Below are 13,305 nucleotides of genomic sequence, written 5' to 3' on the forward strand. Positions count from 1 at the left end.
TAGATTTATGTAGTAGAGTCGATGCTTTACTAAATCGTTGACATAGCTATATAGATCAACATTATCTGCTAGTTAAATTGTCAAAATCAAGTGCTTAGAGACTTTTGATTTTTTTTTAGTTTGGGAACTTTAATTTAAAAACTAGACTGCTTCTCCTGTTAATTTGCCATGGGTCACCATCCTGAATGACATGCTTAGTATTACACGAATATGTAGACAACACATAGCAGGAAAATAACTCTCAACTTGTATTTCTCTCTTTTCCTGTTAGCTAAAGTGGGTCTACTGGAAATACCCCCAGGAAATAGACGTTAAATTATGTGGGGCTCTGGGCCCCAATGTATCCTCTGTACCTCTGTTGGGTGTCCCTCAGATATACCAGAAAGAATTAAGTCATTAGTAACACTGATTGCTTTCTCATCTGCACTAAACACAAGCTGGGGAAAACAGCAATTTAAAAAATCATATTGGTAAAATATACATAACATATAGGTTACCATTTTAGCAATTTGGAAGCATACGGGTACATTTATTTGGCATTAAGTACATTCACATTGTTTTGCAACCATCACCACCATCCATCTCCAGAACTGTTTTTATATTGCAAAACTGAAAGTTTGTATCCATTCACAGTAACTCTCCTTTCCCCGTCTCCTAAACCCCTGGCAACCGCTATTCTACTTTGTCTCTGAATTTGACTACTCTACATGCCTCATATAACTTAAGTGATTGATTTTTAACTTCCTTATATCTGTCCATACTTTGTTATTTGGTTTATATTATCTTTCACAGAATCTGAAATATTTAGTAGACACAGTGCCCTAAGGTCTAGAGCAGTGCTGTCACAGAACTTTGTGCGATGTGCAAATACTTAATATCTGCCCAACTGATATGATAACCAGAAGCCACCTGTAGCTCTTGAGAATTTGAAATGTGGTCAATGAAAATGAGGAACTGAATTTTAAATTTTAGAAATACAGCATTGGTATCGATGAACTTCAGTGGAGAAAGATAACTCTTTTAGACAAGTGGTGTTGGAAACAACTGGATCATAATGTGAAAAAAAAATATTAACCTTGACCCTTAACTTATACCATAAACAAAAATTAATTTGAAACGGATCTTAATGTAAAACAGAAAATTGAAAACCACAAAGCTTCTAGAAGAAACCATAGGAGACTATCTCTGTGACTGTGAGGTAGGCAAAGATTTCTTAGGATACATAAAACATTAACATTAAAAAAAACTGATGGGGTGGCAGGTTAGCTCAGTTGGTTAGAGTGTGGTGCTAATAACACCGAGGTTGCCAGTTTGATCCCCGTATGGGCCACTGTGAGCTGAGCCCTCCTTAAAAAAAAAAAAAGGAAAAAAAATTGATAAAATGAATTTCAACAAGATTACAAGCTTTGTCCAGGAAAAGCAATGAAAACAGGGGCAGCTGGTTAGCTTAGTTGGTTAGAGTGCAGTGCTCTTAACAAAGTTGCCGGTTCGATTCCCTCGTGGGCCACTGTGAGCTGCGACCTCCACAAATAGACTGAAACAACTACTTGACTTGGAGCTGACAGGTCCTGGAAAAACACACTTAAATAAAAAGTAAAAAAGTAAAAAAAAAAAAAAAAAAAAAAGCAATGAAAACAAAATAAAAAGGCAAGTCATAGACTAGCAAAAAATATTCATAATACATATAAACCAATGGCCAATAAACATGAAAGCCCATCAATGTCATTCATCATGAAGGAAAATTCAATTCACAATGAGAAAATACTGCACACCCAATAGAATGGCTAAACTTAAAAAGATCAATAAGAGCAAATGTTGGTGATTATAGGGAGCCATTGGAACTCTCATATATTAATTATGGGAATGTAAATTGGTATGTCCCCTTTAAAAAACCGTTTGGCAGTTTTTTTGAATGTTAAATGCCCAATAATTTTGCTGCAATTTCCAAGGGAAATTAAAACATATGTCCACGAAGTGTTCACAGTAGCCTTATCCATAATAGCCAAAAACTGTAAATACATATGTGCATCAATAGGAGAATGAAAAAAAATTAATTGTGGTATATTCATAGTGTAATGCAAGTCAGAAATAAAAAAGAAACAAACTTTGATGCACATAATAATGTAAACAAATTTCGAAAATTTTGTTGAACAAAAGAAGCCAGATACACAAGAGTACATACTGTATGACCATCTATGCTGAGTTTCAAAACAGTGAAAATAAGCTATGGTGAATAAAAATCATAATAAAGGTTGCCAGTGTGGGTTGGTGGATTTCTGCATTGGCTGCAAAGGAACCCAAGGAAACTTTCAGGAGTGATAAAAATGTTCTCATCTTGATTGGGCTGATGGCTGCACGGGTGTATGCAATTGTCAAATTCAATGAACTGTCTCTTAAGATCTGTGCATTTAATTTACTGTAAATTATATCTCCTTTTAGGAGGAGCCACTTCATAATTGCTAGCAGTAAATCAAGTTGCAGAATCCTTTGCCAGGAAATCGTGAAGATAGCTTAGTCATAAACTAAGACTCACCACATGTAGAGGCCAACAAGACTCCAATTTTCAGTCGATGTGGCTGGTGCTCCGTACACACCTGGATAAAGGTGCCTCGGGACAACCTTTAAGGGTCTCAGCATACTAGAGGTCTTTCAAATTTATAAAGTTAGCTGAATGCCCAACATTATATTCCAGTATTCTTATTCCTGATACAACTTCATTAACACACATATACTACTTATCTGTGTTTGCTAAAAATCTCATAATTTGCATAATCCTCTACAAGGGCATCTACGTTCTTGGCAGAAAGATAAAAGAGCTGTTTTTTACCTGGTAATTAAGTCTCTATCATTGACAAATCTTGATTCTAGCTCAAGAAACTTCAACTTCAACTCTGTTCATGAATCTAACATCAGGGAATACTTGGCCCTTTTTCTTCTGAGGAGGCTTAGGTATCTCACTGGCACTGCCACCACGTCTATTTCTGGGTGACTCCAACATTTTTGTTTTGTAGATCAGACATCTTTCCTGGGGCAGCCTCTCTCATCTTCCTTTCTGAATAATGGCTTCTTGAAGTCCTGTTTCTGCAGATTGGTTTCCATTTATTTGAGTACTCTGCTTTCTGGAACCCATTCATCCCAGTGTTTACTCTAATCACTGTAAGTACAAAGTATTTCATTTGTTTGTCCTTTATAAGAATCTTTACACACTTTGCTTCATAAAGATGCCCATGAAAGCAAAGCACCCATTCACCTTCCCGGAATTTAGGCTTTGGTGGCATTTGTCAGTGATTCTGCACACAATCTTCTCCCATCTGAGCGTGAGTACTGCCTCTGTTCTCCATCCTACCAGCTCAGGTCAGAGTGTGTCAGGCGCCATCAGCTCTACAACCTGGGCTCCATCATATTGTTTTTCGCTCTGATTTTTAAATAGTCTACACACTATTCATTCCTTTATGTCTATATCCAAAATGACTCACACTGCCTTTAGTCATTGGCAGCCAGTTTTTATGGGTCTACTCTTGCTCAACTGGAGCATGCCTATGAGTGAGCTGCCCAATATATTGTACTCTATTCGTTAGAAGAGAATCAATAAATCTAGTCCACGTTCAAGGAGAGATTACACAAGTGTATAAATGCCAGGAACAGGGATTATTGGGGTTATCTCAGAAGCTGCCTAGCACAAGAAACCAAATGATTATATGATATCAAAGTATAACCCTACAGATGGCATACTAATCATTAAGGAAAACATGTATCATTACAATGGAGACATTTGAGTTACCAAATTCAGCATCACTAATAGTGGAACTTCCTGATATGATATAGAATGAATTTCACATCACCGATGAAGTAGTCTTGTCAAATGTGTTTAATCTCAATTGAATTAATATTAAGACTTATTTTCACTTTTATAGTACATTGAGGGGATGGATGAATGTTACCAATAGCACGAGGAAGCAGCCAGGCAAATCCAGAACGTAGGCCATTCTACCAAACAACTTTGCGAGACTCTTCAAAAGGCCAACGTCATGTGGAAACAAGGCTGAGGGATTCATCCAAAAACTAAAGAGATAGAACCAAGATGTGTGAATGTTGGTTGGATCCTGGATGGACAAAAAACAGCTAAAAATAAATAAATAAAAGGCATTTGGGGGATAATGGCAAACATTTTAATATGTAACAGCTATTAGATCATAATGTATAATTATATTATTTTATACAATTATGTATGATGATGAAGTTATAATTTCGTAGGAAAATTCCTTATTCTTACGATATGCTGAAATATTTTGTAGTGTCATGAGGTCTGCAACTAACTTTTACAAATCACTGTGTGTGTGTGTGTGTGTGTGTGTGTGTGTGTGTGTGTACAGAAAAAAACAATTGTGGCAAAATATTAACAATAGTTGAACCTAGAATAGTGTTCATTGAATTGTTTCTTAAAACTTATTTTTAAAGCTTTTGTGTGCTTGCAATTTTTCAAAATAAAAATTTGGGGAAAAATTTCTCTCTCATCTTTACCTCCAAATAATCCCACTGGTCTTAAAACTCTATTTTAGCTAGTCTCTCCTGGCACACAGTTTGTCTCTGAGGAATGTCTAAAATAATAACCCCTCCTTTTAACTCAAGAAACTTCCTGAGAACAATTACTAAGTACTGTAGTTTTATCCGTGGTTTCATTTCCCAAGGTATCAGTTACCAGCTGTCAATCGCAGTCTGAAAATATTACATAGAAAAGTCCAGAAATAAACAATTCATAAGTTTTAAATTGCCCACTGTTGTGAGTAGTATGATGAAATCTTGAGCCATCCCATTCAGTCGTGTCCAGGATTGAATCAGCCTTGTGGGGTCTCCACGCTGTAGGCGCCACCCAACCTTTGGGAGCTGTCCAGGTTATCAGATCTGCTGTCAAAGCATCTCAGTGCTTGTGTTCAAGTGACCCTTATTGTAGCCTAAAGCTACATCCCAATGCCTACGTCACTCACCTCACTCGTCTCATCACATAGGCATTGTACCATCTCACATCACTGCAAGAAGAAGGGCGAATACAATACCGTAAGACATTTTAAAAGAGAGAGACCTTTTACTGTAGTATACTGTTATAATTGTTCTATTTTATTACTGTTGTTGTTAATGTCTTACTGTGGGTAATTTATAAATTAAGTTGTATCAGAGGTATATATGTATAGGAGAACCATAATATATATAGTAAGTCCTCACTTAACATTGTCAATAGGTTCTTGAAAACTGTGACTAAGCAAAATGACATACGAGAAAACCATTTTTCCCATAGGCTAATTGATGTAAACAGGAGTTAAGTTCCTACAGCATATTTCTGGTCACAAAAACATCACCAAACTTTTAAATAAAAACCCAAAATACTTCTAAATATTAAATAAGACGGTACCGACCCTGGCCAGGACATCCTTCCATCAAGGAAGATAAAACTCACACATACCCATACTCAGACTGGAACAATTTAGACACGCCGATTCACCTCATGTGCACATCTTTGGGACGTGGCAGGAAACCGAGTCCCCAGAGAAAACCCATGCACACATGGGAGACAGCGCAAACTCCACACAAACAATGGCCCCGGCTGGGAAATGATTTTTTTTCTCGTTGACCTTTTACCAAAATGACGTTATTCGAGGACCTGCTGTATAGGTATTCGATACTATCTGTGGTTTCAGATATCCACTGGGGGTCTTGGAATGTATCGTCCTTGGATAAGGGGGAACTCCTGTACTTTGGATTAGAGTTGGTGATTTATATTTTGGCTCCCTCACTCAACTGGAAGCTCTGTAAGGTAAGGACAATGTTTTATACATCACGGCACAGAACCAATCACAGAAAATTATTCAAATTACCACAACGTCTTTTGATGCTCATTAAGCCAAAGAACAGTAAGAAACAGAAGCCAAGCAGAAAGTCTACTTTAAATACTGGTTTATAGTTTGTACAGGATAGAATTCATTCTGCTTTCAAAGAACTCTACAATCTGTGTCCTCAAGATGCTCACTTATTGACTCAGTCTCCCAAAGTTTATTTTTTATTTAAAAGTAGAGTTTAAGCCCTAACCATAACATGATTAACAATACTTTGTCTTTAAATAGGGGCTTACAAGAAGTTTATAAATCTTCTATCACTAAAGTTTACCATGTTATATGAAGTTCTGAAATAACATATGAAAAATGTCTTTAATTTATAGATGGTTAAAAAAAGGTATATAAAGAACATAATTCTCAAGACATCACATAATTCTCAAGACATTTTTTTCTTTCCAACGATGCATGCTTGTCTTCTACTTGAAGAGTTGGATTGCACTTTATAGGAAAACTAAAATAAACTCTTAGGTCAAGAAATGTGATTCGATTCATTAAAAAATACATTGTCTCTAAGTACTATATATTTTTAGCTGTACTTAGATTTCCATGCCTCAGTCTGCTTCTTGACACGGGTCCATTTCATTTATGTAATAATAAATAATAAAGCATTTATTTTGCTGATTTAAGGTTTTCATCCAAAAATTCAATAATGGCTTCTTCATCTGCTGATTGAAGCAGTCTCTGAATTAGCTGATCCAGGCACTTCTCCCCACATAAAAATTCCTGGCAAAAGAGTTATGGAAATCTGATTACTAGATATAAAGAAGAAACAAAGTAAAGAATTAAGTGTATATTTATTTCCTTTCTTTACAATCATTATTTGAAAGCAACAAAGGATGACTAATCTACAACTGCTAGCTTGGGAGGATCCCATTAACTTTTTACGTAAAAAGTGAATCCAAGAGTAAATGGAATTATACTCTATCTTAAGTTGTTTAAATTAGCATTTTGTTTAAAAATCAATCTTGTAGGATTTGGATCTTTTAACTCTAGAGAAAATGAAACAGGTCTGAATCAACTTTTGAAATGTACCACCTCCCTCTCTTTCAAATTCATTTGCTTTTCTGACAACACAGTTCTAAGTTCTCAGACCATCATTGAGAGGATATGTTTGCTGAATCCGTTCTCCTCTTGTACCCTAGAAAAAAATAAGGCTTTTTATTCTTGTCCTGAAAATTCCACCCTTTTCACTCATGTCACGTTATTTCACAAAGGCAAAAAAGACTAAAATGCCTCAATGCCTGAGGCATCCTGCTGCCAGGATAATGTGAGGACTGCTCCTTGATATTCTCTGCGTTGCCCAATTCTCTGGACCTCCCCGGAACATTCCAGCTCACTCTTCTCATGCCAACCCTCCAAATTTAAATTACTTTTTTTTAAAAAGTTTATTGGGTGACAATGATTAATAAGGTTACAAAGCTTTCAAGTGTACAATTCTATAATACATCATCTGTATATCACATTTTGTGTTCACCACCCAGAATCGATTCTCCTTCCATCACCATATAGTTGACCCCTTACCCTCATCTATACCCCTTCCTTTACCCTCTGGTAGCCACTAAACTATTGTCTGTGTCTAAGAGTTTTTGTTTCTTTATTTGTTTGTCTTTTTTTTTTAAGATTTTTTTCTTTTATTGGGGAAGGGGAACAGGACTTTATTGGGGATCAGTGTGTACTTCCAGGACTTTTTTTTTTTTCCCAAGTCAAGTTGTTGTCCATTCAATCTTAGTTGTGGAGGGTGCCGTTCAGCTTCAAGTTGTTGTCCTTTCAGTCTTAGTTGTGGAGGGCGCATCTCAGCTCCATGTCCAGTTGCCATTGCTAGTTGCAGGGGGCGCAGTCCACTATCCCTTGAGGGAGTTGAACCAGCAACCTTGTGGTTGAGAGCCTGCACTCCAACCATGTCATCCGGGAGGCAGCTCAGCTCAAGGTGCCGTATTCAATCTTAATTGCAGGGGGCAGAACCCACCATCCCTTGTGGGACTCGAGGAGTTGAACCGGCAACATTGTGGTTGAGAGCCCAATGGCCCATGTGGGAATCGAATCAGCAGCCTTTGGAGTTAGGAGCATGGAGCTCCAACCGCCTGAGCCACCGGGCCGGCCCAAGAATGGCCTTTTTTGTTTCCAGTTTAAAAATTCTGGGAAGCAACTCATTGGCTGGGACTTATTTGGACTTTCTCCGTCCCCCGCCCCCCAAAATCAATTACTGTCTTGGGTCAGGATCATAATCATTTAAGAACGTGTCAGTTCTACCATGAACTATGTGGATGGTGCAGGGAGAAGGTTGAGTCTAGAATAACAAGGAGAGGGCAGAGTTCCAAAGACATCCGTGTTCTTTCCGCTCCACTTCTTCCGTTCTGTCCTATAGCAGTTGCCCTGGGGTTAAAGCCCTTGTCACTTTTCTTACCTCATCTACAACTCTTGTTACTATTCAGTTCCTAAATTAGTCGCTTTACTGTCCTGCATACAGATTTTAATGTTGTATTATAATATTTTTTCATACCATTTTCCCATGTTTCCCTTTAACTAATATGAAACGTTTCCGTTCTTTTCAATAGTTGGTGATTATTAGAGCATACCAGTATGATTTTCCTTATCATTTCTGAGTCTAGCATGCTGGTTTTGTTAGCAATAACATGCTAGTATTTAGGCCAAAGTCAGATTTTATAACTATACAAGCCAGTCAACCTGCCTTTGGGTCATGACAGAATACTATAGTAAGTACCTATGCGCCCTTCTAAAAAATATTACTTCCTGGTTGTAAGAATGTCGCTGTCTCATGGAAAACCATCACCTCTACTAGAAAAACAACTGAAATATTATGGTGTAATTAGAACAATATGGCCAAACATGTTTGCTAGTTACTGTCTGTTTCCTGAGGAAAGGGAAGTTAGCAAATGTTTTCTCCTTCTTGACAGGGCAATTGTGTTACAAATTCCTATCACCTAGTGACAGCAAGACAGCCAGCCTTAGCTGCTGAGCAGACTCAGGAAGTGGCTGGCATAAGGGGCACAGACATTTCTGAACACATTAACACAGACATCTCCCTTGTAAAACTGGGACTTTAATTTTGAATGTCGAATGGGATGGAATCAAGTGAAAGAAGCTGTAGGCATCCCATGGCACCGAGGAAAAGAACAAAATCTGCCTCCTGCCTTTTCCATAGTCCTTTATGGGAACCAGTTCACGTTCCCCCTCAGTGGAAGCAAAGGGAAATGTTTCTGTCCTGTGTCCTTAATGTATTAATATCAGTGGTCCTGGCTAGATGGGATTTAGTTAAGTTGACCTTCAAAGCAAACTGACAGGGTCTTTCCCCCAAGAACATAAGGGTCACGCCTCAATCTAATGGATACATGCTGCTGCAGTGGCAGAATCTAAGATGCCCCCTGGTGCACACGCCTGGCATAACTCCCTCCCTTAAATGCAGGCAGAAGCTGTGACTGTGACGGAATATCACTCCAGTGACCGGATCACTACTCGGTTGGCTCTGAGTTAATTAAAAGGAATGTTATCCATGTGGGTCTGACCTACGCAGGTGAGCTCTTTAGAAGGCCTGAGCCATTCCTGCAAGAGATTCAAAGTGAGAAAGGGCCTCTGGAGGAGGCCATACAGCAGAAAACTACAGTCATTCTTTAAGAGCTGAAAACAACGTCCAGCCGATGGACAGCAAGAAAATGGGAGCCTCGTGCCTATAGCTCAAGGAAATGGAATTCTGCCAACAACCACATGAGTTCAGAAGAGAACTCCCAGCTCTAGAAAGGCATGCAGCCTGGCCCACACCTTGAGACCTGTGAGACCTGGGGTAGCGAACTCAGCTCTGTCATGCCTGGATTCCTGACCTACAGTAACCATGAGATATAAATAGGTATTACTTTAAGCCACTAAGTTCATGGTAATGTGTTATACACAAATAGAAACCGACACATGTGTATATATGTATGAAGTTACGTGCTGCTTAACAACGTTTCAGTCCGCAGATACGACAGCGGTCCCTTAAGATTATAATGGAGCTGAAAAATTCCTATCACCTAGTGACATCATATCATAGCCGTCATAAGGTCATAGCACAAGTTACATATGTGTTTGTGGTGATGTTTGTTAACCTACTGCACTGTACTGTACAGTACATAATGCTTGATGATGATAATAAATGGCTATTACTGATTTACGTATTTACTATACTATACTTCTTATCATTACTTGAGTGTACCCTTTATACTTATTTTAAAAATGTTTGCTGTAAAAGGGTATGCCGTGTTACACGGCAGCCTCATACATCTCGTGTGTACTGCCTCTCTTGATCGTATCATATTCTCTTGTGCCCGATGTAATCTCGTGTGGTTTTATACAGTAACATGTACAGCCTGTCGCCCAGGCGCCACAGGCTGTACCATGTTACGAGGGCTGTAGTGGGCTGTACCACCTAGGTTTGTGTGAGCGAATGATGAAATCGCCTAACGACGTGTTTCTCACAACATGTCCCCATGGTTAAGCAGAGCAAGACTATATTGAAAATACATTAATATAGTAACAAGAATTTGGAATTTAAAAGATAACTGTTTCAAACTGGCAAATGAGGCCATGTTTCTTACAAGCAAACTAATAAAAATGTCAATTTTAGGGTACTAACATAAACTGGCTTAATGATTTTAAGTTACTTGGCAATATTTTAGACATTACTCGCTAGAAAGTGACCACATGTTCTTCAAAAATCAAAGGTACCTGAAGCGTCCTCAGAGATATTACCTTAATATCACGCACTTCATAAGCTATCCTGTGGTCTGTGACTCTATCCTGGGTGAAGTTGTATGTCCGAATTCTCTCCGACTGGGCTCTTGTTCCCACCTGTGCCGGAACAAAAAGCAATTCATGTTTTTAACTTCACCATTACCTTTATTATAATGGAAAAAGTACGTGAAAATGACTTTTCTATTGTAACATTTTAAATATTTCCTAACGTCATATATACAAAGTGACAAAGAACAAGAATGGGCAGAACTTTATGTTTGAAACTACTATGCCAAACTACTAAAGCTCAGTTATGGAATAAGAATTTATGCTTCTTTGGTACTTCAAACTCCAGATACATAAAACCGCATTATCTTTCCACCCTGATCAGTTCTTCCTCCTAGTTTCTATGAATGACACCACAATGTTCCCTTTGATCCAAGTAGAAAACTCTGACAGCCTGAAATTTAACAAACATTTCACGGGAGCTTACTATTTGCCAGGATTTGATATGGACACTGAAACCACCTTCAATTCATCCCATTCTCTAACTGCCCACTTCCAATGGTTTTAAGAGTCTGTTATTCTATCCTGCCCTTTCCATTTCTACTATCTATTATTCAATGGCTCATTCCTTTCATCTACGTTCTTGTAAAATCTCCTGATTAAATTTTCCATTTCTCTGCTTATATTGTGTTGCCCTGCTTACTGTTCCTTAAGCATAGTTTGATCATAAATTGCTTTCTTCTTTGGTTCCTTATTTACTAAGCAGATACAACTCAATTTTCAGCATTTAAGGCACTTCATAATGTGGCCAACTTTCCCAGTGCTATTTCTAGAAATGATGTGAACCTCTGTAATGCCACTGATTATACCGTGTCATTAGCATGTATGCCTGTGAACTCTGCGAAAACATCATCTCAAGAGATGCCGTTCCCTAGCACTCTCCTCCCATCTCTGCCTGTCCTGGTCTCAACAATTGAATACGTTACCTTCCTCCTTTGGAACTGCATGCACGTGGAATCTTTTGCACAGCACACCCTGGTTTACCTTATGCTATGATTATTTGTATTCTTAGTCTGCTCATCTCCCCTAGCTCCCCAGCATATGATACACAACACCCTCTCCTACTCCCTTCCACTTTTTTACGACTAAAAGAGACATTTCTGTAACTTATTTTCTAAAACAAACAATGCAAGACTAAACTCGTAAATCTGGCTGATCACCAGGAGACTTTTTTAAAATTAAAGATTCCAAAGCCCAACCTTAGATATACTGAACCCAGAATTATGGATTTTTAAAACATTCCCCAGGCCACTCATTCTGTAACTAGCCAAGTTTGGAAACTACTATGCCAAAGCACCATATCAACCCCAGGGACCCCACCCAGATCAAGTGCATGGGTCTCTGGGGAGGTGGGGGGGGTTGCCTAGGCATCTACAAAGCCCTGTAGGGGGTAAGTGGAGCCAGGTCGGACAACCTGGCATAATGCCTTCCACATAAAAGCTACTGTACATATTAACTGAAGAAAAACCTCTATGCATTAGAAATACCTACTAAGAAGTTTCACACAGATGGACAAGTTAATTGGGAAGCATGGAGGTCTTTTCTGGCCTCTCAAACCAGACTACGGAAGAAGAGACACACATACAGTTTATGTAAGGTCAATCTCTAAAGTAAAATAAATTTTTATTTTAAAAATTACGGTGTGAAACATCTGGTGCCACAATGTCAAATGGCAATGTCTTTTATTAAATCAAATGTGGTGGAGTTCCTAGTATTTATGTCATTATTTATTTGCTAAGAAGTAATGGTCAGTTGTAACTGAGCTTCCTATGTGCAAATGGATACACTGGTGCTATGTCACAATCTAGGATTACCACAATCCGAAGATTAAGATGTTCTATCCTGTCACTGTTACTGTCTATTTCACTGTCTATTCAAGTTAGAATGTGGATAAGAGAAACGAGAAGGGCAAAATTGTGAAAAGACTGGGACATCTATGGGAAAAAAACGTTTCTTTCTTTCTTTCTTTTTTTAAAGATTTTATTGGGGAAGGAGAACAGGATTTTATTGGGGAACAGTGTGTACTTCCAGGACTTTTTTCCAAGTCAAGTTGTTGTCCTTTCAATCTTAGTTGTGGAGGGTGCCGTTCAGTTTCAAGTTGTTGTCCTTTCAGTCTTAGTTGTGGAGGGCGCAGCTCAGCTCCAGATCCAGTTGCCGTTTTCTAGTTGCAAGGGGCAGAGCCCACCATCCCTTGTGGGAATCGAACTGGCAACCTTATGGTTGAAAGGATGCGCTCCAACCAACTGAGCCATCTGGGAGCTCAGCTGCAGCTCAGCTCAAGGTGCCGTGTTCAATTTTAGTTGCAGGGGGCGCTCCCCACCATCCCTTGCAGGAGTCGAGGAATTGAACTGGCAACCTTGTGGTTGAGAGCCCACTGGCCCATGTGGGAATCGAACCGGCAGCCTTCGGAGTTAGGAGCATGGAGCTCTAACTGCCTGAGCCACCGGGCTGGCCCAAGAATAATGTTTCGTTTTATGCGATTGATTATCCTACAAAGGCCACAAAAATCTTCCAAATTTACTGTGGCATGCCTATCTTCAAATAACACTAAAGCACAGTTACTTCTGGGTTCCACTTCCTCTTCTAACCTCTCTCAAAGACAAACGGCTCTTCTTAGAATTTAAAA

At 38.8% G+C, this 13,305-nt stretch overlaps 1 protein-coding gene across 8 annotated transcripts in view; it reads right to left on the reverse strand.

Annotated features, from left to right (window-relative positions):
* Window positions 1-3,851: 3,851 nt before the first annotated feature.
* Window positions 3,852-13,305, reverse strand: part of MTRF1 (mitochondrial translation release factor 1) — a 28,095-nt gene continuing 18,641 nt past the window's right edge. For 7 of the 8 annotated variants that reach the window (XM_081046086.1, XM_081046083.1, XM_081046084.1 and 4 more), the window contains 2 exons: window positions 10,632-10,730; window positions 3,852-6,611 (listed from right to left, as the gene is read on the reverse strand). In XM_081046086.1, coding sequence (XP_080902212.1) covers window positions 6,498-6,611; window positions 10,632-10,730 — 213 coding nt within the window. In that variant the 3' untranslated portion in view covers window positions 3,852-6,497. The remainder of the gene's footprint in view (window positions 6,612-10,631; window positions 10,731-13,305) is intronic. The other variant, XR_013993202.1, reaches the window with a different exon arrangement.

This window comes from Rhinolophus hipposideros (genome assembly GCF_964194185.1).
Source record: "Rhinolophus hipposideros genome assembly, chromosome: 4".
Taxonomy (NCBI): Eukaryota; Metazoa; Chordata; class Mammalia; order Chiroptera; family Rhinolophidae; genus Rhinolophus; species Rhinolophus hipposideros.